At 42.5% G+C, this 26,415-nt stretch overlaps 1 protein-coding gene across 1 annotated transcript; it reads right to left on the bottom strand.

Annotated features, from left to right (window-relative positions):
* Window positions 1–226: 226 nt before the first annotated feature.
* Window positions 227–7,536, bottom strand: LOC128415965 (ferritin light chain-like). Its single transcript, XM_053392881.1, has 3 exons — window positions 7,148–7,536; window positions 3,015–3,161; window positions 227–1,953 (listed from the first exon to the last, which is right to left on the bottom strand). Exons 1-3 carry the CDS (start codon window positions 7,319–7,321, stop codon window positions 1,456–1,458), a joined length of 819 nt encoding a protein of 272 aa, XP_053248856.1. The 5' UTR covers window positions 7,322–7,536; the 3' UTR covers window positions 227–1,455.
* Window positions 7,537–26,415: the final 18,879 nt, after the last annotated feature.

The raw sequence follows: 26,415 nt of genomic DNA, 5'->3' as shown, positions 1-26,415 counted from the left end.
CTGTGAACCACCCTGAGATCTACAGGTATACGGCGGTATACAAATTTTTAATACTACTACTACTAATAATAATACCAATTGTGTTAGAGACAAGGGAGCAATGCCAATAATTAAATCTTACAAAGGAGTTTTGATTATGATATTTTATCTTGGGCACAATCTAGACACCATTAAGCCCTTATTAAAGTGAAATGGATCTCTATGCAGAGACATACAGTGGTACCTTGTGTTACATATGCTTCAGGTTACATACGCTTCAGGTTACAGACTCCGCTAACCCAGAAATATTACTTCAGGTTAAGAGCTTTGCTTCAGGATGAGAACAGAATTCATGCTTTGGCAGCACGGCAGCAGCAGGAGGCCCCATTAGCTAAAGTGGTGCTTCAGGTTAAGAACAGTTTCAGGTTAAGAACGGACCTCTGGAACGAATTAAGTACTTAACCTGAGGTACCACTGTATTACATACGATGACAGAATCGCTACTAGTGGTAATTTGTCAGGGGTGGAGGACAGAATTTGCCCCTCTCTCCCATTAAAGCAGTATCCTAGTTCTGGATCTTCACCCATGAGAATGACAGAACCCCACATATGGGAATTAGGGTCTCTAAACCTGCTCCCTGAACACCCCCCTGTGTTATGGAAAACAAGTATGGTTAAGCACTGTGACTGCAGAGGGTATGCTCAATTCATTTATTAAAAAGCCTTATTCGTGTATATGGCTTCTTCCCAACAGCAGCATAACATGTGGCTGATCATGAAAAATCACAAAAGATAGATATATTTCGTTTTTAAATTTTCAACATTTATTATCATTGCTATTGCAGGCATATCAAATATGTAGTAAAATATTTCGTAGTAAAATACCACCTTAAAAATGTAAGTACAATGCACCAAGGTAAACAATTTTATTGTGTTTACATTAAGCTATGTAGCAATATATATAAAAAATTAAGCATAAAAATGGATGTACACTAAAATAGAAGTCTCTGTAAGGTTAATAAACTTCTATCAAGGCAACCATTGAAATATTAAAATCTAATTTATCTTGTTATTTTAAAGGAATGCATTATAAAAGACCCTTACTACATAGTAGAAAAATACAAGGTTATCATTTATGCACTTATTCAAGCTAACCTAATGCCTGACTATACTAGATACATGATTGTCTAGAGCTCAATATTGTGGGTGAGAGTTAGTATAGCTTTTATATGAAGGTAAGGAGTTCCTGCACTCATAGAAAGGACTGCAGTCCATGGTGGAATAACTGCTTTTTCAAACATAGTCTCATGAAGAAAATAATCAACAATGACCAAATCATGATGGTACAGTTACCCTGTTTGTGGGGACTGTTTTCACAAATCATGTCAACCTATAGACAACTATTCTGGGACAATTTAGAGATGTATGAATATCCTAACGCTGCTCAGCAGTGGCATACTTCATATCCCAGCCAATCTAATGCCATTTGTGTTCCTGCCTTTGATCTCTTTCCCGCAAGCCCTTCCACCGAGGCTGAGAGAGGGAGCAACACTGGCCTTGGTATTTTGGCCTTATCCCATTCTTGGGCTGAAGGTACTCTTCTCGCAGAAGCTGTAGCCCATTTGCAGCTCCTGTACATTTCTGAAATGGTGCATGGAGACTGCAGTGTGCTTCTGAATCGGTCCCAATCTTTAGTTCTTTTTGCAGGCGGTCTATAAGATAGTTCTCAAGGTCACCTCTGCTATCTTGGGCATTCCTAAGCCTACGAGCATTGGTAATTAGATCTCCCATCAACTTGATCTTCTGTATCTTCGGTGCTAGAAATTGCTTCTTAATTGTGCTTGCAGTGTGAGGGTCTGAGTTCTTGATACTCAGAGCATAAAGCTCTTCAAAATGGCCCGCCATCATCTTCCATTGTACTAGGGCTACTTCCAGAGCTGCCGCCACACCGCTTATTAACACACTGGGTGGTTTCTGGAATCACAAAGAGCAGAACAAAGATGGCAAATAGTAGAATTTACAATTGTTTCCACCACATTTTCAACTGTCTGTGCTGTAATGCTCTTATCTCTGTCTTCTGAGCAACATCTTTGAGATTTGTGGGATACAGATATAGAAAATTAATATATGCACACAAGGCAGCTCACCAAGCTTAATACAGCTTTTATATGATGATATGTTAGCCAAGTGTTTGTATAATTGGTGTGGATAATATTGATTCCTAAAATATGTTCATTGCCAATAAAGTAATGAAAGCCTAAAATGGGTTGTAGCAACCCATACTGCTACGAAGCTGCATAAAATTGCATCAGTGTAACATTGATCCATGCAGATCTCCAATAAAAAGAAGAGAACCCGTGTACTCTACCCTCAGATCCCTGGAGGAAGGATGGGATCTAAAAGCATGGAATGGTGCTGTTCATGTGGGTGCTGCTTGCTTGCATAGGGAAGGATGTCCACAAGAGATAAGATTAAACAAATATCAAATGGAATTTGCTAGATTTTCAAAGGATATGGATTGTGCTGGGTCTCCCAGATTAGTTGCCTTGGAGCAGAAAAAATAGTTTTCATACATATTTGCTTCGAATTGCAAGAGATGGCAGGGTGAAAGCACTTCTATACCTGTTAACATATGGACATATGTCATTCACATTCTGGAAGTGGGGGAGGAACTCAAATCATGGTTACAGCGGTGTTAAAAAAACCCCCTCTTTAATAAGTGCAATAAGACAGATGTCTAAAAAGAAAATTTGAATTTGTATGGGGGGGAAAGCTAAGCTCCAAATCTGATCCTATCATTTCACTGTGAGAGGCATGAAACCCGCTAGGTGTCATGCAGAAACATGACAAAAAAACCCCCAAAACCATGTCTTCTCGCTTTATTCTTCTAGGCTAACATGGAAAAAGGTGTAGCTAAATGCAGATGTAGCTCACACCATAAGGGATATGTGTGCGAGTTCTTTTTTGATCTGTTACATGAGACATATATCTTATGAAGTTAAACCTCTGGCATGAGGACAAACTTTGCCACATACCTGGATAACTCTGGTACAGTAGAGGCCTCCCCTGTCATGCTGGTATTGTATGAGAGCTTCTGCTGCTTCCCTCTCCTCTTTAGCCCGGTCCCAGAAGAATTTAGAAACATTTGGTAAAGCCATATCAGAATGATCAAAGATTTCACCCTATATTTTTCAAACAGACAACAAAGCAAAACACCCACTGCAGTTCATATACAAAGTTCAATAATATTGTATAATGTTTACAATACTTAGGTTTAAACTTCAAAAGGAGTAGAAGAAAAAAAACATTTCTGGAAAACCTATATATTTTAGAAGTAAAACACAAACTTTTGCTTTTGCCATAGATAGAAACAATATTTCAAATTAGATACCCTGGGGTATGTGTATGTTAAGTTAAAAAAATATTTGTACATCAGACAAAAGACCATATAACCTGTTTTAGTTGCAGTCATGGGCAATTAGTTTTCCAGAAAGTTTACTAATATTCGAAATTAGGGGTGGGAGACTATAGCGCCCCCCCCATGTCATTGTGCAACAATTCCCAATATCCCTGACCACTGCCCATTCTGGCTGGGAATAAAGGGAGTTGGAGCCCAATGACACAGGGTGATCCACGTACTTCTCACTCATGCCTTAATGTGACTGGGATCTGATTTAGCACAATTATATTCAAAAAAGGTAAACACTGTTAATTTTACAGAATGCAGAAATATCTGATATGTTTTTCAAAAAACTGAAAGTAGTTGAATTGGCAGGGGGATTGATACAGATGCATATTTTCATTCAAAGATGCATCTAGTCAGTGTATGAGGACTCAAGTACACATGATGATGTGAATAAGGATGCTCATCCAAATGCAACATGCACACAAGACTGCTTATGCATGCAGATCTCTGGCTGAATCAGGATGCTGTATATTTCTACAGTAGATATTTGTAAGGATAAGGAATGTTAGAGGCTGTACCATTTGTCACTTCTTTTGTTGCAGAAAGTTAGAAGCTGTTGCCTCTGGAGTAGTAGTTGGAGAGTGGAAAGTATGCAGGGGGATATACAGGCAACATGATTGCCATTCTTCTCCCATAGTTACATCCTGTGTCATGTTACCGCTTTCTTACACACCCCATCCTCCAGATCTGGCCCCTGGTGTTATTGCTGTTCTTCCCACATGAGCTTGATTTTTCCACATGGTTTCTGAATTCTTACATTATTGAAAAGTGTGTGGAATGGAATCATGGGAAAATCGAAACAATGTCACTTTCATAATGTAAGAATCAGGTCTTGGATCACTGCTACTCTTCATGTTCAGCTTACTTCAGTTTACTTCAGTTTACTTCAGGTTATTGCCTCTTCAGTTTACTGCCTACCAAGTTTACCCTCCTTCAAACTTCAAAGGAACATAGGAGGAGCCCCGGCAAATAAACCAATGTCCCATCCAGTCAACGATCCTGTTCTCACAGTGGCCAATCAGATAGATATATGAGATAAGAAAACACTCCCTAAGGTCTTCACCACATTAAAACATGAAGAAAATCATTAACAATATGAAAGAAACAGATCCAGACTCATACTGAGTTCCAGCAATTGCCCAAGTACATTCTGTGCCTGCAGAGAAGATGGGACTTTATGGCTATTATTCGCCCATTTCCTCATTGTTTTTGCTGGAAAAATATGTTCTCATATTCTGAGAATATTGTCATCTTGAATTGTGATCCTTATATCTAATCAGGGCGGTGTTGTCAGCAGCTTCCCCTTTTCTCTTTTTAGAAGGAATGCAGTGACAGCTGAAGGATGTTGTCACAGCTTCCCACCACTAAGTTCTGAGTCAGTTTTTCTTCCCTTGCTTCATCACTTTCCCCATCCCTGCTCTTCATTCCTTGATTCTCTTACTCTACCGTATAATCAGTGTAGCTTCATTACCGTCAGTTGCCTACCAGACTCATTTAACACTCATATTTTTCGCAAGTAAAAAGGGCCTGACTTCTGCCCCCATACTTACAGGCACTGAGTCTCTTAAAGACTGATTCACTACTGTTCACATATCCAAAAGTGAGTCAGTCAGCATGTAAATTTCCTTCCTTGGTTCCGGACCTCCTAAGATGCAGGACTTGTCCAAAATAAGGACTTCATATAAAAAGAAATCACGACAGATAGCAACAGACAGAAGTGAGTTATACAAAGGGGAAAGATTGCACAGGAGCTTTGCATCAGTTTATGAGTGTCCGCTTGCAGTAAATGCTGAACCATTATTTTCCATGCATATTATTATTTATATGCCATGAACAACCTTAAAAGAAATATTAGACATTGTAAATACAGTGAATATAGCAATATAGTAATTTCATACAGCAGCAAAATGTACCATAATATATAAGATGTGTGGTACTGTCTGACCTGCTCATTCATGGCAGTATCAAAATTGCTAGGGTATATCCACATGACCTAGCTAAGTATTTGCTCACAAAAAGTACTTCTGGCATCAAAATGGGGCATACGTGAATATCTCTCCCTCAAAACAGTGGACTTGGCATACCCCCAAAATACTTACAATACTGCCTTATGAAATAGAAACCTGAAATTTGGGGGAGATACATTAATAATTTAGTTTGGTGTTACAATGAATAATTCTGCATACATCCATTCACTTGTGTGCAATCCATGTGTATACAGCCAGTTGTCACCCAGTGGACAAAACGATGTCATTTCTTTCCCATAGCCTTCCAACACATGAACATTTTAACATGACCCTACAAGAGGTTGGCTCTGCATATTAAGGATGGGTGGTTTACATAAGGAGCATCTGTGAAGGAGAGGGCATTTGAAAAGCAGTGCAAGCCTGGCTCCATAGCACAATGGGGGCATGGCAGAGTGACAAGAAGGAAGGGAATGGGCCTCCATCCTAAGTTTGAGGACAGGGCCATATGTGGCAAAGGAGTATACCAGATAGAATAGAATCATACAATCATAGACTGGTAGAGTTGGAAGGCACCCTGAGGATCATCTAGTCCAACCCCCTGCAATGCAGGAATATGCTGCTGTCCTATCTGGGGATCGAACCTGGGATCTTGGTATTATCAGCCCCATACTCTAACCAACTGAGCTATTATTCATGAACTAATGTTGTCAGGACAGATCGTGAAGCTGAGGCTCCAATACTTTGGCCACCTCATGAGAAGAGAAGACTCCCTGGAAAAGACCCTGATGTTGGGAAAGATGGAGGGCACAAGGAGAAGGTGGACGAGGACGAGATGGTTGGACAGTGTTCTCGAAGCTACTAGCATGAGTTTGACCAAGCTGCGGGAGGCAGTGGAAGAAAGGAGTGCCTGGCGTGCTCTGGTCCATGGGGTCACGAAGAGTCAGACACGACTAAACAACAACAACAACAAATGTTGTCAGCTGAATGCAGGCACACACATGTGGAAAGAGTGGGGATTTAGTCACTTTATGTGCAGCAAAAGACCTCAGCAGATGTTGGTTTAATACAGAAGAAAAGCCATGCCTCAGCTGCATCCAGCAAAGGAAGAAGTATTTTAACCATGATGCAAACCAGAATCTGTTTTCACAACAGCAGTTCCAGAAGATGTACATAATAATGTTTTAAAGTGTGCCTTTGCCATGAACTAGCCACCACACACCATGAGGTTACTAGAAGGGTTCCCAGGTGTGCACCTCTTCTACCCCTCTTTTTAACATGGGTATCTTATACCAGCATATCCATTGCTTGATGGCTGCCGCTTAGGAAGAAGAACTGAAGCACCGCTATCTCAGTGTTTCCCACCCCTAGAAAAATAGGTGCCAGTAGTCATCATGAAGTTGTTGCAGTAAGTGTCACACTTTTTAACAACACAAAAAAGAAGTGCCCGTACTGTGCACCCTGAGGGGGGGAAAGCACTAGCTATCGTGGACGTGCAAGTCAGACCTAAATGCAGAGCAGAAATGAGAAAAGAAAGAACCCCAACTGAAGAGGCCCGAGGTGAGGAGGTGAGGCAGGATGGGAAAAGGCGAACCCAGAGCGAGCCCTCGTCGTGGCCCTGAAAAGAGGCATCTCGAACGCAGAGTAAGGAGACGCTGGCAGAGCGCCGAAGGAGCCGCAGCGCCTCGCGCCAGGCCTGCCTTGGCGCGCCAAGCGGGTCGCTGCGCGGTGGCCTTACCAGCATCTGCAAGACGTAGGCGACCTCGAGCAGGGCGCCGGTGACTCCGCACAGGCCTTCCTCCACCACGGCCGGGAAGTTTTGCTTCACGAGTTTGCCCAGAGCTCTGCCATGCCGGTGGATGGCGCACAAGGGCAGGCCGCTCTTAAGCCTTTTCGGACTCGGCTCGGCCATGGCCCGTTACTACTGCTGGGCTTCCTCCTCACCGCCGGCCTAGCCTTCCGTCCAACCGCCGGCCCAAGGCACGACGGGGAGGCCGCCGCGTCACTGAGGAGCTGCCTGCAGTTGGAACATCAAACAAGAGACGAGTGTGGGGTTTAACAAAAAAAGCAACCAGGAAGCAGCAGCTCGTGAAGGGAAGAAGGTGAAGAGGCGCGCGCGCGCTCCCCGTCTCCTCGCGGCTTTATATACAGCTCCCGGGTCAAGGGGCAGAGGCAGGGCGGGACGCGGGCACCTGGCGCGCACCTGGCCGCGGGCGGACCCGCTCCCACACGCCCTTTCCCGCCAAGACAGGGCTGCCTAACGATCCGTGACAGAACTCCTCTCAGGCTTGAAGAGGCACGTTGACCTGCATTCGCTGCGAGACTTCACATGCACACGCCCTTCCTAAGTTATATCTTTGCGTTTTGCACGCTCTTGCGCGTTTTCTAAGACTGAAGTCCCGCGCCCGTTTAACATGGGAACTAGCCTCGCCGAAAGGCTTCCCTGAATACTTCTGTACACTGCATAGGATTGCGCAGTCCCGTGCTGGAAAGCAGCGCTCGTGAAGGTCGCTGTCCGAGCATACCGCAGAATAGAAAGTGGTGGGGGAAATGTGCACCCGAAAGTGAATGCACATTCCAGGAAACAGAGATCCAATAGCCCTAGCCGATGTCATTTCTGTATTTGGATTACAGAAGTGAGAAATGGGAAAGAGGAGCAACAAACTCCGGATTCAAGCAGTGAATTTTACTACGTTCAGTTGAGCATATTTTACTAAAAATCAGTCCCATTCTCTCTTGCTATTGAAATGTCAAGCATTATGCTTTATGAGTTCACTTTGTAAATCTGGATGCCTACATGGTCAACAATAGGGATTTTCTTGCCTTGTGTGAAGTGGACTTAATCTTGAGTTTTTAAATATATGGCAGCAAGACCTTTTTCACTAGTTCAGTCCCGCTTTCTTCCTCCTCAGTCACCTGTGAGGTTAAAAGAACCCACCAATGCCTCTCCGGGCACAATCTGTGCAGATGTCCCACCTAAGGTTGCTTCCAGTCAGTGACTTAAAGTAGATGCTCTGCTACTGAGCTGCAGTCCATCTTTGACCTTGGAGCACAAACAATTTCAGGCAGGGCTTGAGAGAGTGATCAATCACAAGGATACCTCCCAGCCATATAGAAACTATGTCAGTCACAGTGCTGACTGCTGCTATTTAAACATGCAGTCAGCATATGCAATCCAAGTCAGTGGCTGCTCAGCTAAACCTTCCTTATCTCTTTAGCTGCCTTCTGCTTTAGTGCTACAGTTACTGATTGAAGAGAGCACCAAGTGCACAAGAGCTATCCACTCTTTCCCATGTTTCCTTGGTGAGTCACTTGCAGATCTCTTGTCCTGTTCCAAACTATGGAAGTGCAGAAGGCGTTTTGTTTTGTTTTGTTTTGTTCGTTGCTGTTCGTCATTTACAATTTTCCAGCTACCTTTCCCCGCTCTTATCATATACTGCAAGATTGGCCCATAGAGGACGACTAAGGTAGATAAACCAGTTTCTTTTATTAAGTAAATAGACCTGGCAAGATCCGTTAAGTATATCTTGGTGATGCAAATTTGTATATGTATATAATCATTAAAAACAACAATTAAAATCAATAAAACTTTTAAAATACCTTTAGCACCTAAACATGTATAGTTGGCTTATATAATTTGGTTCCCTCCCTTTTCTTCTTGTCTCTTTACCCCCATGCTGAGATAGAGGGTAAGCTAAAGCTTTTGGCTGCATGCTGAATATTTGCTGAGATTTGGGCAGCTTTTTAAAAGAGCAACACATGGGAGGTGCATTATGAAAAAGCTGAGCACCCATGTTTTGTGCTAGCCTATTTACTTTATCATGTGTAATAATCTGCAGTTTTGCAAACAACCATTAAGAGAAAAAAATATTAAAGAAAAAGAACCCACAGGAATGTTCAGAATCCAGCGAACCAGAAGTGTGATTAGGTAGCTTTCAAATGTGATAAGTTTCTGTTCACTGAGTTTCTACCAGCTTATGCTTATTGAATTTCTTTTTGTTAAAAAAAGTACTACTCCCTATCAATTCATAATTACATTTGCATAAATCCCATTACATGCTCTAATTATTAAATACCTTAAATTATCACATGAAATTTGAGAACATTCAAATGCACATGGATGGGCAATGGGATGTGTGTGTTTCTGCATCAATGCCTTACATTTTAAACTAAAGTTATTCATCTTTTGAAGAGTTTCATGCTAATATGTTTGCACAGGGTAGGCAGATGAGAAACCCTGTCTAAGACAATAGTCAAAAATTCACAGGTTAACTGGGGTGGTTGTTTTTTTGTATGTATTAAAATAAAAGACCCTTGATAAATACATTTGGAGGGAGTACCATGGTTTCCCACAAAACTTTTAAGGTTGCACACGTACAGTCACAGCCTGGCCAAGCTGTAATCCTCAAAGGGTTGTGCTGGCACAAAACACTTGAACTCCACCAAGCTTCTGCCTGCAGAGCACAGTACACATTGGGATGCTTGAGACTGAATATTTTAAATATCACTCTTAGGAAATGTTTGCACTGGCTCAGATCCCCAAGCTGCCTGCACCCTGGCCTCATGCCTGTGCATAGCCAACCTATGCAGGATCCAAGTGACACACATGAGCGATCCCTGTTGCTTTCATTCTGTCAGAGTCAGGATGAAGCCTGAAGCCCTGAAGACACCAGGTCATTCCCATGTCACACCATTCCTGTGATAATCACATTTAGGTATGGAAAAGCTCTCCATTAGAATAACATCAGGAATTTTGCTCTGCCAAATTGCGTGGGCAAAGAAAGCCATGATTGTGGTGTTAATAATATCCACAGAGAGGAGAAATAGTTTCCATCTTTTACTCAAATACCCATGTGAACTTGTTGCCTGTTTTCAAGAAGTTCTTTATCCTGCAAGACGGTTGCTCTGTTCATTTTCTGGATTAGTTACCGCATCTCCACTTGGCAGAAAAGATGTGCAGCTGCTCTCCAAAGCTCAGTTTTATGGTGCAGAGATTTCTTTTTCTTTTTAGTCAAATGCAGTGTGAAAGTCTTATGAATCACCAGATTTGTAACCACTTTAGGATGTTAGGATGTCTTTTCTGTAGTTTTAAAAAAAGTGAATGGGTTGATACTGGGCTAGTTGGGTGTACTACATGTGCTACAACAAGTGACTAAAAGTGACCCAGAACATGGCAATTAAAATTACTGCTGAAAACATTTCCCTCCCTTCTTGCACACAGCCTTTGATTCTCCTTTTCATTATGTCACAGTTTAATAATGAATATGTCAATTATGCCAGCTCCCTAAAAATATCTGTTCCAGTATTCTCTGTTGAAGGGCAGTAGAGAGATCTGCCTGGGCAAATCTCTGCTTCCAGAGTCAATAGGCAGGCTTATGAACAAATTTCCAGAGGGACATAACCTGTTTTCAAGGGAAGAGCAGGCATGAAACCTCTGTTTTGGCTGGAGAGTTGGGACTCTACTACCTAATGAAGAAAGACAGCCTGGTTGAAAATTTCCTTCACCCATTTCATTCTGTATTCAGACTGCACCCCAAAAAACTCATCAGCTTCCACCACAGGAATGTGCAAGATGGACTACACAGAAGCACCATAGCAGCATTTGCACTATTTTCAGGCGCAACTCTCTGCTGTCCCATGGCTAGAACCTGGCATCTGCATTCATCACCATTAGAGGATTAGGATGCAGGAGAGGTCTGAGCCACAAGGCCAGATGCTTACAAGGACACCACCACCAGCAGTAGGGACAATGAGTTCTGTCTGCCTCTCACATTCATTTCAAAGGCACTGCTCTGTTTCTCACATTCATTTTTCAGACAAAGCCATCCAACAAGCCCCATCCATTGGCCCTCCAGATATTGCTGAACTACAACACCCATCATTGCTGGCCATTAGCCATGCTCTCTGGGACTGATGGGAGTTATAGTTCAACAACAGCTGAAGGACCAAAGCTTAAAACCTCAGTGTGCACTACATTTCAGTCCAATCCTCTCTCCAATATAACTTTGGAAAGCCCACAGGGGGCTTAGGGAAATTTCCAGATTCCCTTTGTAGGCCAGGAGGTGTCATGCAGCAGGTCCCTATTTCACAGCTATGTTGCCTGTGCTTTCTGCTATGAGAGAAGAAGTCATTTGCTGCCTCTTGCTCCTCATGCAGTTCCTGCTTCCTCCAGAGCTGGGACTTGTTCTCTTTTCCTCTGGAGGGTGAAACTAGAACTAATTGGAAGAAATTGGAGGGAAAGCAGATTTTGAGTAAACATTAAGCTCTTAATGGCAAGAGCTATCTGACAATAGAACGGATTGCCTCAGGAGGTGGATGGGCTCTGCTGGTGGTATTTAAGTAGAGGCTAGATGGTCCTCTCTGTGTCAGGGATGCAGTAGTTGCATCTTGTATGGCCGGGGGAGCTGCTAATCGACAGCGCCGGGAACTCTGCCTCTTGAATCCCCTTTCAAGAGTATTTGGGGGGCTGCGGCGCTCTTGCAGCACCCCCTATTTTTCCTCAAAAGCCAGATACTCTCAGGAGAGATCTCACTTGCTTCCACTTCGCGATCCGCTGGAAGTCACATCTTGTATTCCAGATCCCCCAGAATCACCCCCCAGATCTATGATTCTTATTAACTAAATATTCATTCAGTTTCTCTACACATCACTTGCAGCATAGAGCAAAGATGGCTAGGATGCCATACCCCTGCCATAGGCACAGATTACTGCAAATTCTTCCTCTCCACAGGATGTTTAAGACAGCATCTGACCCCAATAAGATCTGATTACAATAAGATTATTATCAGATCTGTCCCTTTGTGGTGGCTGGAGAGTCCTTTAGATCCAAAACCAGGGAGATTTGCTGCTTTTTATCTCTTCCAATTGACTGCTGCCTTTAAGTGGAAAAAACACCATCCTGTCTGTCCCGTGTGTTTCTTTTCTAAAAGGTGACAGGACTGTTTTACCCATCAGCCCTGTTCTTTGCTTTGCTGGAGAATGTGGGCTGCCCCTTCTGTCTCCTTGCTCCTCCTGTGCCTCCTGTGCCAGTATCTCCATTGGGACTTTTCCAGGAAGTGGTTGATAGGTTCATGTTTGAGAGCTTGTAAAATATATATTCGATGCTGATGTTTGTTGTAGCATTTGCAATATTATCCCATTCATTCCAACATAGCTTGCACAAGACATGTTCTCAGTAGATTCTATCCGGAATTCTCATCCAAGGGCCTTACTGCATAATCTGAAACCAGTAGTTTATATATAGAGAAACCTGTGAAACTTAAAACCATTTGATGTCTTTTCCTTTAAGCTTAGTCTGACACATTGTACAGTACACTGGCACATCCACACTGAGTGTAAACAAATGTACCTCCAAGACAGATCCATAACAGTTTGCAGAATATACAAGCTGAATTTATTTCACCAGTCTCTCTGTGTATGTGTGCATATAATTTATTTATATAAAATATCATTTATGCCAATGACATTTTACAAAAACAGGTTTGAGCCAGATTTACTGTGTGAGTGCTGTATAGTTTGGGGTTCAATCTTCAGTGTAAGGTATTTTCGTCAGACTTACCCGCCCCCACCCAAAAAAGGAGATGAGGGTTTTGTGTGTGTGTGTGTGTGTGTGTGTGTTTTAAATAAAAAAAGATGGCTATTTGTGGAGCTAAAGGCTATGTTCTGGTTTATGTAGCTAAACTTTATGCTTCTCCCATTATATTTTTTCTGTTAAAGGTTTGCTGCCACTCGATCTTACCTGACAACCCTGTCTACAGTATTCACAAAACACATGTAACACAAGCCTAGCAAAGCTGTTTTGCAAGTATAGGGGAAAGCAGGTTTGGCGGAAGGATTTGAAGTGGAGAAGTGGGAGGAGAGGGCTGCTTAACTATTTCCATTCACACTGCTTCTCTGTTCCAAATTGCCTCCCCAAGCCACCACCAATGGTGGTGCATTTCCATTCAACACATTGTTTTCCTTCTTTGTATTCTTGCTTGGAGGTCCCCATGTGCTGGAAGGCACCCAAAGAAGCCGAAATGGAACCACCACCAGTACCTGGTGGTCCAGTATAGTAAAGAGAGTGACAAATTTTACCAAGTAGCAACTCAAAGGGACCTGACAGCCAATTGTTTGCTAAGTCTTTCTCTAGACTTCACCCAAGACAAATATTCTCCATCAGCACTGTCTACGTTTTAAATGTTCTCTTGATGTGCCTTTAAGATAAGTAGAAATTAGAAGCTGAAACTTTCCATAGCATGGAGATAAACATTCTCACCTGCCTAATAGTTGCAGGTTAAAATACAGTTAAGAACCAGTTGAGACACTGGCAGCCCTCCTCGCTGTGATGTATCTCCACCCTCCTCCACTCCAGGAGCTTCAGTTGGGTCATCTACTAATCAGTTACCACAGAATTCTTTGTGGATGCTGTTCTTACATTTGCCAAAGTCACATTTTTCTTCTTCTAAAGAAACACTTGTTGTGCCAATATTTCATTCAGAGGTTCTTTGCCACACTTATCTTCTCAATGCATCATTGTGAAGGGCTGCATGGCATGGTCAGAGTATGACTTCATAGGGGAAAGGAGCCAATAATTAGAGCACACTGTGATAATGCTAACTAGAGGAGAACAGAGTCTTATTCTAGTTATATAGTGTTTTACAAAATAATGATAATTTTAAAAAATCATTTCACAGTTAAGCTGGAGAGAAATAATATAGAAAAATGAAGAACAATGAGCCAAGGCAGCAACTGGAGGGGAATGGGTCATATCCTCACTTATGGAAGTCACTATAATTCCCTTGAAGTAATTGGAGATCTGCTGATTAAGCCAGCTGGGGATTTGTTCTTCTTATAAAACTTGGGTTCCTCCCCAAATAGTTTTCCTTCTTCAAGGGGGCACCTGTCAGTGGTGGAGGTGGTGATGGTGCTGGATTAGTGCACATGCAGCCTGTCTGCTTGGCCCCAGCCCTTTGGACCCAAAATGAACTCCAGCTGCTGCTCTCCACAGCAGGTGCTTCATCCATCCTCTGGCAGCTGTTGTAATGTGTATTGTTATCATCAATATGAAGGGCTAGGTCCTTGTTGTAATATGTCTGTCCTCCTAACATCATGACTCTGTCTTATTCCTCACTGAGATGGTAAGTATGTGTGTTTATGGTTCCACTTCAGATGGCAGAGACCCATCTTTATGAGAGATGGGTACACATGCAACCAAAGACCAGGACCAATCCAAGGCACATTGTTGCCTGAGGTGAAGCAGCAAAATGGAGACTCACTGCAGTCAAGGTGCATAGTACCCAAGAACAGTCAGGTTAGTATTGCAAGTTATTCTGGCATATCAGCCAGCAAATCTCACAACCACTTCTCCCTGTTCTTAGCTGGAATGAAAGACAGACAGACAGACAGACAGACAGACAGACAGACAGCTTGCTGCCCTTTCATGAAACAAAAATCAGTTGCCTGAGGCAACAGTGTCATTCTGCCTAATGGCTTGCCTTCCTGCCCCTGGGTTTTTGAAGGAAAGGAATACCCCCCTTCACCCCCTGTTGTGAGAGAATCATCCATGATGTGAGACCTCACCTGCAAAATGAGGTGGTACAATTGAAAACCAGGTTGAATGCCTTCGTGAGAAGAACCAAAGCATAGATGAGAGGGCCTTTTGAGGGAGGAAATGCAAGACTGCCTTCTGAGTTAGATCAGAAGAGAGCTACAGTGACTTTCTTTATATGGATGATAAGGAAACAGAGTTAAAGCAAACCAGCAAGCAACCACTTATTCTAGGCAAAAGCAGACTTGTCAGATATGCCAACAGTGACGGCCATATTGCATTTTGACCACCCAGATAAAAGCAGCATTAGACAACAGCTAAGTACATCTGTAGACTTGATATATTTCTTTATATGGTGCAGCCAGTTTCCTTTACTTCTACAGTTTTCAGAATGTCTCCATTTTGTTTCTAATTTGGTGTATCACCTACACTTTGGGTTACTAAAGTTTCTTTATTCACCAGATCCTGTTCCAGTGGCCTTTACAACTTGATCTGCAGCCATTGCCAACAGGTGTCAAACTTCATAATTTCTATGCCATGAAAAACTTCCCTTGCTTACTTTTGAAGATTATGCGCTAGGCAGGGCTGGAATCCCCCCCCCCCCAAGTTGACTAGTAACTTTAATAACAAAATGGAAATGGAGAACACTGAAAATGGCAATGGATCTTGTATCTTTACATTAAGGAGAACTCAGCCTCATAAAACCAAATATTATGGTATTTTGGAAAAGACTGGAACAGCATAAGAAATGGCTGGCAGATTGATCAGGTCCAAAACTCCAGTTATATGGGTACTTTAACAACTATATTGGGATAAATTGTGTAAGAGCAGGAATGTTCACAATTATTCCATCTCTACATGCAATTCTTGAATTCTAAAGGAGGAAAGGGCAGGAGTTTTAGTTATTCTGAGGATTAAAATCTTTATATGGAAAATCATCACCCAAGGATTACATGGCAGATAAATAAGAGTATTTTCTGTAGAAATCTGTCAGGAGCTGTTTCTGCACTGCTATGCACTGCAAGGGCAATGCTGAAAGCTTTGGTAGGCTTACCGTTGATGAAAGCCAGGATACAGCATTGGTATTACTTTGACAAAAATAACAGGATTTCCCTTAAAACCTCTACATAAAAGAAAAATAGCTTTAAGAACAAATGGCTATGTGTGGTTGGGTCATGCATTAGGAGGGGCTGACATTCAAATGGAATGCATATGTAACAATGGATGCTAGATGTGTATCAACACTGTATATATTCCAAATATTCAGTGCACTCTCTTGTCTATTACATATTACACAAAGAGTTGAGTGAGAGATTTTATTTGTAAATTGTAAAAGTTTGCTGTCATCCCCCCGTTTGCCAATTCCTTGCAAATATAGATTATTTTTTACATACAGAAGAGCATTATTTGTCAAAAGTGCTGATAATTTTGGAGACAAAATGTTTCAAAACCATTGTTCTTTCTGCTAGAGACCAATGGATGCAAAGCTATTCTAAGCATAAGACATTTCATTTCCTTCAGACCTCACTGTTTATAGTTCTCTATCCCCAACCATGTAAAGAAATACACACACACACACACACACACACACACAAACACACACATTTGCATTGACAACTCAGGACAGCACTTCTTGCATCTGATGAAGTAGACACTATGGGCCATGAGAGCTTATGACAGAATATATTTGCTAGTCTTTAATGTGCCACAAGACTCTTTGTTGTTTAAGAACGTAAGAAAGGCACAGCTGGATCAGACCAAAGGCCTGTTAAGTCTAGCATCCTGTTCCCCACACAGGCCAGCCAGGTGCCTATGGGAATTCTGCAAGAAGAACATGCATGTAATAGCCCTTTCACATTGTTATTCTTATGACTGGCTTCAAGAGGCATGCCTCTTGAGAGCTAGTGTGGTGTACTGGTTAAGAGCGGTAGACTCGTAATCTGGTGAACCGGGTTCGCGTCTCCGCTCCTCCACATGCAGCTGCTGGGTGACCTTGGGCCAGTCACACTTCTCTGAAGTCTCTCAACCCCACTCACCTCACAGAGTGTTTGTTGTGGGGGAGGAAAGGAAAGGAGAATGTTGGCCGCTTTGAGACTCCTACGGGTAGTGATAAAGCGGGATATCAAATCCAAACTCCTCTTCTTCTCTTGAGCGATCATGACTAAATAGCTACTGATAGCTTTATCCTCCATGATTTTGTCTAATATTTTAATTAGCAAGATGGTTGCTACTTAGAGAAACTTTCAGATTATTCACTTTACAATTGACTGTAAATAGTCATAGTTATCTCACAATGTATATACTGACACACTGTAAAGGTGATCAGGAAAACAGACTGTTCTAATGGAAATACCTCTTTGATCACTCTGCTTTCCAGAATTTGATCAAATCAAAGGTTTTGGAAATGTCCAAATCACAATGTGAACTTCACTATCAATTCCAGAACTGTACACGCACCAATTCTGTCACATGTTATGACTTATTGGTCCAAAGTCAGGAAATGAGGACTTGGAAGCAAATGGAAATCTTTTGGCAATGTCTATCAAAATTTGATTTTCTTTGCCCTCATTAATATGATGCAAGAATTCCCAGTGCAGTGCCATAATATCTGAAGAGCCCTTTTTACAGTTAGTAGTTTACAATTAACTCAGCGTCTGCAGGAAAAACACTCATTAAGTGCTGAGTGAAGTAGTGTCAGCAATGGAACTCAACTAAGTGGTAACATACAATTATACCGAGTGACAGTCTTCACACCTGCTGCCGAGGATAACAGTAGCTGGCTGACTTAACCCGTGGCACTACAGGCTAAGCATTGTACTGTGACACAGCCTGGACACCGATTGAATTACACACTGATTAGCTCTTCAGCTTCTCCCTGACAGTGTGGACAATGAAGAATAAGAGAAGTGGACACAGAAGCTTTACCAGGCCTTGTGCTCTTTAACTAAGGAGGATTAGCTTATAAATGGTGGATTGTGTGAAGGCCAGTGGTTAGAAAACTTCCATGCATTCTTATGCTGTTTCAAAGTGTGAGGGTTGCAGAGAAGAAAATAACAGATGGAGACCTTGTTTCTGGTAGAAGAGTGTAGAATGAAACTGCGGCTGCCCAGTCTGCTACTTGATTGCAAGCTGCTGTCCTGGAGACGTTCCCTGTTCTTCCTGTATCTGAGAGGCAGCAAAACCATCTGCAACCAGGGAGCCTCACACCTTATCGAGCCAAAGATTCCTTTGCCCACCTTTGCCTCTTTCCTGTCTGAAACCTGCATGCTTCACTAGCCAGGACAAAAATGTGTATGAACAGGGTATAAGTGCACCTGACTTCTATATACAAGGATTGTGCACTGACCACAAGATTCAGTTTGGATCTCAGTTTGCAGAATGACCCACCTCAGTCTGAAGTGCTTCAGAGGCTGCTCAGTTTGGCTAGGGTCTGAATCCATTTTGGGGAAAAATAAGACTTTATTTCCCTCTCATTCACTATTGGGAAATTAAACAACGAGTCTCTCTCTCTCTCTCTCTCTCTCTCTCTCTCTCTCTCTGTGTGTGTGTATGTAAGCTAAACATGACAATTACAGCATGTCGTAATACAAGGGTTTTTTTTCTTTTGGACAAAATCCTGTCACTTACTCGGTTCAAAAGTTTAGCAACCCTTCAATGCAATCTAGCTCCCACAGGAAACCACATCAAGCATCTGAATCACACAAGACAATGTAGTTTGGTTTTAGTTTAACATACAGGAAGAGAGTGGCCAACTTACTTTCCACATGGGAAGCCAAGCAAAGATGATGGCATTCAGTATCCACAAATGCTTTCTTTACTTGCAAATATATTCACAGAAATAACTGAATAATGGATTCAATGCATAGGGGTGGGAAAACATGAAAAGCTGCAATGTCACACAGCTGAATGTCACACACACTGTTAGAGCTATATGCTGTTACAAATTTATCAGCTGCTTGATATAAAGTCTGTCTACACCCCAAAACATTGTTGGTCAAGTGAAAAACACAAGAAAGTATTTCAACAATATGTACCACATTTAATTCCCAGTACTTCCAAGACGTTTTCTGGTTTTAAAACCTTTAAAAACAGAAGCCCCTTATGATGAAGCCCCTTATGAAGTAGCCCCTTATGAAGTAGGAGGCTCAGGGTTCGCTCTGATTGTTTAGAAATACACAATCGCTTTGAGGTCCTCTCCCCTAGCATGGAAGATGAAGAGCAGACTCCATTTGAGGATCTCCCCCTCATTACAGTCAATCAGGTATATGAAGACGAGCAGCAAAGTCAGTCCTCAGGGAATGTGCAGGTGACCATGGAACGGACAGCTCACGGAAGAACCCCGACCAAACCTAAGAGGAGGCGTGTAGTGGTGATAGGGGATTCCCTACTGAGGGGAACAGAAGCAGTGATCTGTGGGCCTGACAAGATGTCTCGGGAAGTGTGCTGTCTCCCCGGGGCTAAGATCCAAGATGTAACTGAACGACTGCAAGGAATCATAAAACCCACTGACAAATACCCCTTCCTCTTGGTTCATGTGGGAACCAATGACACTGCAAGCAATAGCCTCCAGAAGATCAAAAGAGACTACGAGGCTCTGGGCAGGAAATTGAAGCAATTAAATGCACAATTTGTCATCTCATCTGTCCTCCCAGTTGAACAACGTGGCCCAGGGAGAGAGGGAAAAATAGTGGAAGTGAACAGCTGGCTTCGCAAATGGTGTAAACAGGAACGATTTGGATTCTTAGATCACGGACTGCAGTTTCTTGAAGATGGACTTCTGGCAAGCGATGGGCTGCACCTCACAACGGTTGGGAGGAATGTTTTTGCCAAAAATCTCAGAAACCTCATCAGGAGGGCTTTAAACTGACTAATGTGGGGGAGGGAGACAGTGCTCCTGAAGGTAGGAGTCTATCAATTGATGAAGATGATCATCCAAATGTCATAGACCAAATGGAGCAAACAGCACGCAAACCTAGTGGTGGGAGGAAAAAATCCTTAAATAAGAGACACGATGATTAATGATTAATGGACTTCAATGTCTGTACACTAATGAGCAAAGCATGGGAAATAAACAAGATGAGCTTGAGCTCTTGGTACAGCAAACTAAATATGACATAATAGGCATCACTGAAACCTGGTGGGATAAGTCCCATGATTGGAATGTAATAATGGAGGGATACAATCTATTTCAGAGAAACAGACCAGACAAGAAAGGAGGAGGAGTGGCGTTATATGTCAGGGATGTGTATACCTATGAAGAGATCCAAGATTTAGAACCTCAAAGCCAAAGTGAGAGCATTTGGGTCAAAATTAAGGGAGAGAAGAATAACAGTGACCTCATTGTGGGAGTTTACTATAGATCCCCAAGCCAAACGGAGGACATAGATGATGCCTTCCTGGAACAGATGGCCAAGCATGCAAAAGGAAGGGAGATAGTAGTAATGGGGGACTTCAATTACCCGGATATTTGTTGGATGTCAAACTCAGCCAAGAGCATAAGGTCAAACAGATTCCTCACTGGCCTTGCAGACAACTTCATTGTCCAGAAAGTGGGAGAAGCAACAAGAGGAACAGCCATTTTAGATCTAGTCCTAACCAATGTTGATGACCTGGTTAGTGGGGTAGAAGTGGAAGGATCATTAGGCGTGAGTGATCATGCTCTTCTGAAGTTTACTATACAGCGGAAAGGAGCAGCCAAGCATACTAGGACTCAATTTCTTGACTTTAAGAAAGCCGACTTCATAAAACTTAGGGAAGTGCTTGGTGAGATCCCATGGACAGTAATACTAAAAGGAAAGGGAGTTCATGATGGCTGGGAGTTTGTTAAGAGGGAGATAGTAAAAGCACAACTTCAGGCAATACCAATGAGACGGAAACATGGAAGGTGCCTAAAGAAGCCAGGGTGGCTATCTAAAGAACTTTTAACTGAGTTAAGATTAAAAAAGGATGTGTACAAAAAATGGAAAAGGGGGGAAACCACCAAAGAGGAATTCAAACAAATAGCCAGCACGTGTAGACACAAAGTCAGAAATGCTAAAGCACAGAATGAACTCAGGCTTGCTAGAGAGGTTAAAAGCAACAAAAAAGGCTTTTATCGGTATGTTCGTAGCAAAAGGAAGAACAAAGAAACAGTGGGGTCACTCAGAGGAGAAGATGGTGAAATGCAAACAGAGGACACAGAAAGGGCTGAACTCCTCAATGCCTTCTTTGCCTCAGTCTTCTCCAATAAAGAAAACAATGCCCGACCTGAAGAATTTGGAGCAAATGATTCAGCAGAGGAAACACAGCCCAGAATAACTAAGGAGATAGTACAAGAATACTTGGCTAGTTTAGATGTATTCAAGTCTCCAGGGCCAGATGAACTGCATCCAAGAGTATTAAAAGAACTGGCAGATGTGATTTCAGAACCACTGGCAGTCATCTTTGAGAATTCCTGGAGAGAGACTTCCGGGTTAGTGCCATCGGCGAAATGGCGGAGTTCCTCCAACCGGAGGAACTGTCTCCGTGGAAACTGGGTCTACCCGCCACGGCGAAGGTGGGGACCCGCTAGAAATCCCAGGTGGAAGAAGCCTGGGAACGTGGGGTTCGGCAGAGCACCAGGAGCGTCTCCCCTATTCGCGGGGAACCCCATTTTGGGGCTCCGGAGCGAAGGAGGGTGATCGGCGCAGTGCTGTGAACTGACTGCTATTTTCACGGAGGGAAGCCGCATTGCCATTGCCGGAGAGCGCTGACTTTTTCCTGTCGACAATTGGATTCTAAACAAGTACCCGTGAGTAGAAACGGAAAATTGGATCAAGAAATATTTTAATTTGGCACCGAAGCGGGAAGGTTCAAAACAGGAAGTCCGCCTTCCGCTTTCTGTAAATAGACTGAAGCAAAAATCTTGTAAGCTAATAGCCTGGAAAGTCGCTTTACAAAGGTCAAAATTTCCTTCATTTATAACCATTAAAACCCCCTTGGAAGCAGGAGAAAAGGGGGGGAAATTAAACTGTTCAAGCCTGCTGGAGAGGGAGTAAAGGAAAATAAGTTTCCACCGTCTCAAACCTGGGAATGGGGTGTCTGAGACAGAAATTATTGGAGACGTTCATTGACTGTGAATGGAACATTTTGACAGATAGCAAGAAAAAAGAGAAACAAATTGATTCCACTGCTGCCTGTTGCATTCTAAAGAAACAAAATATTTGAAAACTGAAAGTAACTTTCTTTTGTTGGACATGATTTAAAAAGATGGACACAAATAGAAATTGTATCCTCTAGAGGGAGCTTGTCAAATTGTTGCTGCAGTTTACTTGGAGATTTCACAGCTGCGAGATTAACATTGTGGGACCAGACTGTGACCTTGAATAAAAATGTGTTTGGAAGAAGTCCTGGTGCTTGCTTTTTGCAAGACAAGTGCTTTGCTGGAGCAGTTGCATGAGAAGGTGGATTTGATGAATGAGAAGTTGGATTTGATGACTGCTGCAACTAGTGAATGTGGACAAATAGGGAATATTGACATAGAAATTATACAGGGACCAATCCAGGAAACTGGTTCGACTGGGCAAATGCAAGGGCAGATAATAATGGAGGAAGCTACGGTGCTACCTCAAGCAACACAAATGGTGAGACCCGAGGCCCTGCAGGAGTATAAGCCGCTGTTTTGGAAGAATGAACTTGAATTAGGCCTGAAGGAATCTGGAGCTGAGGAGGATCTCAACTTTGGAGAGATTTTGAAATATGCTGTTAAAGATCTTTTGGATTATATTGATGACTGTGGGGAGTGGGACTGTGGGGAATGGGCTGGTTTGACGTGGGGAGATGGACATGAGTATGGATGGAAATTCCCCAGAGACCTACTCCCTAAGGAGAAAGGAAAGAAACTAAGAAAGAGACCAACAAAAGACAAGGAAAAGTGCAAGCATAGACAAGAAGAAAAAGATCTGCAGAAGGGGCATGGAAGAGACTTAAGAGCCTCGGATATCAGACTACCAGGTTGATGGACTAGATGGAATTGGATAATAAGGACTGACACAACCCGAGACCAGGAAGAAGGGACGTTGGATGAAAACTGGAAGAGTCTATAAAGAAAAATTTTTATTTTGGGAATTAGTGTAAAATTAATGAATATTAGGGAGAATGTTGGAATGAAATTGTCTGGCTTTAGCAGAAATGATATAAGGATAAATAAGTATTAAGTTTTTAAGTTTTAAGGTATTTTACGGTATTTTATGCTAAGATAAGGTTAAGGTATTTTATGGTAAGATAAGGTTAAATAAAGTAAGGTAAATTGAACATCAGAATATGGTGAAAGATGGATAGGATGTATAGAGTTAATTAATTGGTTATAAGCTAAAATATAGAAAGGATTTGCTGAAACAATGACTGAATCAGGATACAAAAAAAGGGAGGTGTGAGGAAGTCAGGGAAATAGGCAGATGAAAGATAGGATATTTGTTTTTAACTATTTTTATTTTTATTTTTCTGTATTTTGTATCTTTTTTTCTTCTTTTTTTCTTTTATATTTTTGTATTTCCTCTGAAATTTTAATAAATATTATTATTAAAAAAAGAGAGAATTCCTGGAGAACAGGCGAAGTCCCGTCAGACTGGAGGAGGGCAAATGTTGTCCCTATTTTCAAAAAGGGGAAAAGAGAGGACCCAAATAATTACCGCCCAGTCAGTCTGACATCAATACCAGGGAAGATTCTGGAGCAGATCATTAAGCAAACAGTCTGTGAGCACCTAGAAAGGAATGCTGTGATCACCAATAGTCAGCATGGATTTCTGAAAAATAAGTCATGTCAGACTAACCTGATCTCGTTTTTTGACAGAATTACAAGCCTGGTAGATGAAGGGAACGCAGTGGATGTAGCCTACCTTGATTTCAGCAAGGCATTTGACAAGGTGCCCCATGATATTCTTGTAAAGAAGCTGGTAAAATGCGGTCTTGACTATGCTACCACTCAGTGGATTTGTAACTGGCTGACTGACCGAACCCAAAGGGTGCTCATCAATGGTTCCTCTTCATCCTGGAGAAGAGTGACTAGTGGGGTGCCACAGGGTTCTGTCTTGGGCCCGGTCTTATTCAACATCTTTATCAACGACTTGGATGATGGACTCAAGGGCATCCTCATCAAATTTGCAGATGACACCAAACTGGGAGGGGTGGCTAACACCCCAGAGGACAGGATCACACTTCAAAACAACCTTGACAGATTAGAGAACTGGGCCAAAACAAACAAGATGAATTTTAACAGGGAGAAATGTAAAGTATTGCACTTGGGCAAAAAAAATGAGAGGCACAAATACAAGATGGGTGACACCTGGCTTGAGAGCACTACATGTGAAAAGGATCTAGGAGTCTTGGTTGACCACAAACTTGACATGAGCCAACAGTGTGACGCGGCAGCTAAAAAAGCCAATGCAATTCTGGGCTGCATCAATAGGAGTATAGCATCTAGATCAAGGGAAGTAATAGTGCCACTGTATTCTGCTCTGGTCAGACCTCACCTGGAGTACTGTGTCCAGTTCTGGGCACCACAGTTCAAGAAGGACACTGACAAACTGGAACATGTCCAGAGGAGGGCAACCAAAATGGTCAAAGGCCTGGAAACGATGCCTTATGAGGAACGGCTAAGGGAGCTGGGCATGTTTAGCCTGGAGAAGAGGAGGTTAAGGGGTGATATGATAGCCATGTTCAAATATATAAAAGGATGTCACATAGAGGAGGGAGAAAGGTTGTTTTCTGCTGCTCCAGAGAAGCGGACACGGAGCAATGGTTCCAAACTACAAGAAAGAAGATTCCACCTAAACATTAGGAAGAACTTCCTGACAGTAAGAGCTGTTCAACAGTGGAATTTGCTGCCAAGGAGTGTGGTGGAGTCTCCTTCTTTGGAGGTCTTTAAGCAGAGGATTGACAACCATATGTCAGGAGTGCTCTGATGGTGTTTCCTGCTTGGCAGAGGGTTGGACTCGATGGCCCTTGTGGTCTCTTCCAACTCTATGATTCTATGATTCTATGATTTGCAGCTTCCTATGCATCACTTGACCAGAGCTAATATTATATTGCTGACATTATGTCAGAACTTAATGGGGTTGTCTTAATGATTATCAATGCCTGGTTTCTGGGAGATAGACAGTTCCAGCTGTCAGTCAGTACATAACATCTCTTCTGGCACGCCTGGATTTATGCAAGGGAAAAAGTCTCTTATTAATGCATCCAGATACTACTATGCCCAATTGCCACCTGGCTACACTGGAGAAAGGCACAGTCACATATGGCTGCCTTTGCAGAGCAGCTTAACACCAGTGGCATTAAAAGCATTATGTAAATCTTTGGGGGGGCAGATTATCCCTGCTTCAGTCCTTGGCCATCTCCAGATATGGGGGGTGGGCAGGCGGGGCTTATCTGAAACCCTGGGAAGACAGCTTCCTATGTCCAAACTTAATGCTTAGGTCTGGCTAACATATAGTGTATATACAGTGGTACCTCAGGTTACATACACTTCAGGTTACATACTCCACTAACCCAGAAATAGTGCTTCAGGTTAAGAACTTTGCTTCAGGTTGAGAACAGAAATTGTGCTCCAGCGGCACGGCAGCAGCAGGAGGCCCCATTAGCTAAAGTGGTGCTTCAGGTTAAGAACAGTTTTATGTTAAGTATGGACCTCCGGAACAAATTAAGTACTTAACCCGAGGTACCACTGTAGTTTGGAAGATGAAAAGGCTAGGGAAAGTACAGGCAAATGGGTTCCATCAGGAGACCTGAAAAGCTGCCATTGGTTTCAATAAACTGGGCTCAGATAAAAGGAGATGCAACTGGGACTACTCAACAACAGCCCTGCTTAGGCTTTGCCTCCAACATTGCATGTCACTGTACATAGAAGAAGTCAGAAAAGCCACACACCAAACTTTGAGACATGAAGCCGAAGGAAAGCACCTTTGCAATGGCAAGGTGATAATGACTAAGTAATTGGCTTTGACTCTATTGTATTCATTACTTATCTGGAGTTCTAGGCTGAGTGGTCCCACATGAGGATGTCTCTATTACTTTATATAATACCTTTGAATTTCCCTCACCATTTGGGGAGCAAAGCAGACACTCCAAGGTGCAATATGTCAGTGTAAAGTATCAAATGAAGAAAGACACTTCTTGGCAGGCAGTGTACAACTCAGGTTCAAGCTGTCATTAGAGTCTGTTGCTTTGAATAGAATGACAAATCTCAAAAGTGCTAAAAGCCTTTCGGTCAGTCAAAAAAACAGAAACAAGTTCTCTCAGTTCTCTCCAACAATGCCTTGATTAAATCACTACCTCTCTGAAAAAAACAAGGGTTGCTTTCCAGCCTAAACATGGGAGTGACTTCACTCAAGAGGGAGCAAATTTCTCTGTTCTTGTTTGGATGCTTGAAGCTCTGGACATGTGACTTAGGAGTTTTTTGAGGAGAAGCCATACAGTAATACTATAGATACAGAAAGTCACTCCCCCCCTTTTGAGTGTAG

Source organism: Podarcis raffonei, chromosome 1 (assembly GCF_027172205.1).
Source record: "Podarcis raffonei isolate rPodRaf1 chromosome 1, rPodRaf1.pri, whole genome shotgun sequence".
Lineage (NCBI taxonomy): Eukaryota > Metazoa > Chordata > Lepidosauria > Squamata > Lacertidae > Podarcis > Podarcis raffonei.
Note: the sequence above shows the minus strand (reverse complement) of the source record. Positions and strands in the feature narration are given on the sequence as shown.

Coding starts and splice junctions, on each gene's coding strand:
- LOC128415965 (XM_053392881.1), bottom strand. CDS start 7,321: ATGGCCGAGCCGAGTCCGAAAAGGCTTAAGAGCGGCCTGCCCTTGTGC. Junction 3,162..7,147: donor CCTACGTCTTGCAGATGCTG/GTAAGGCCACCG, acceptor TGAAAAATATAG/GGTGAAATCTTTGATCATTC. Junction 1,954..3,014: donor ACTGTACCAGAGTTATCCAG/GTATGTGGCAAA, acceptor TTGTGATTCCAG/AAACCACCCAGTGTGTTAAT.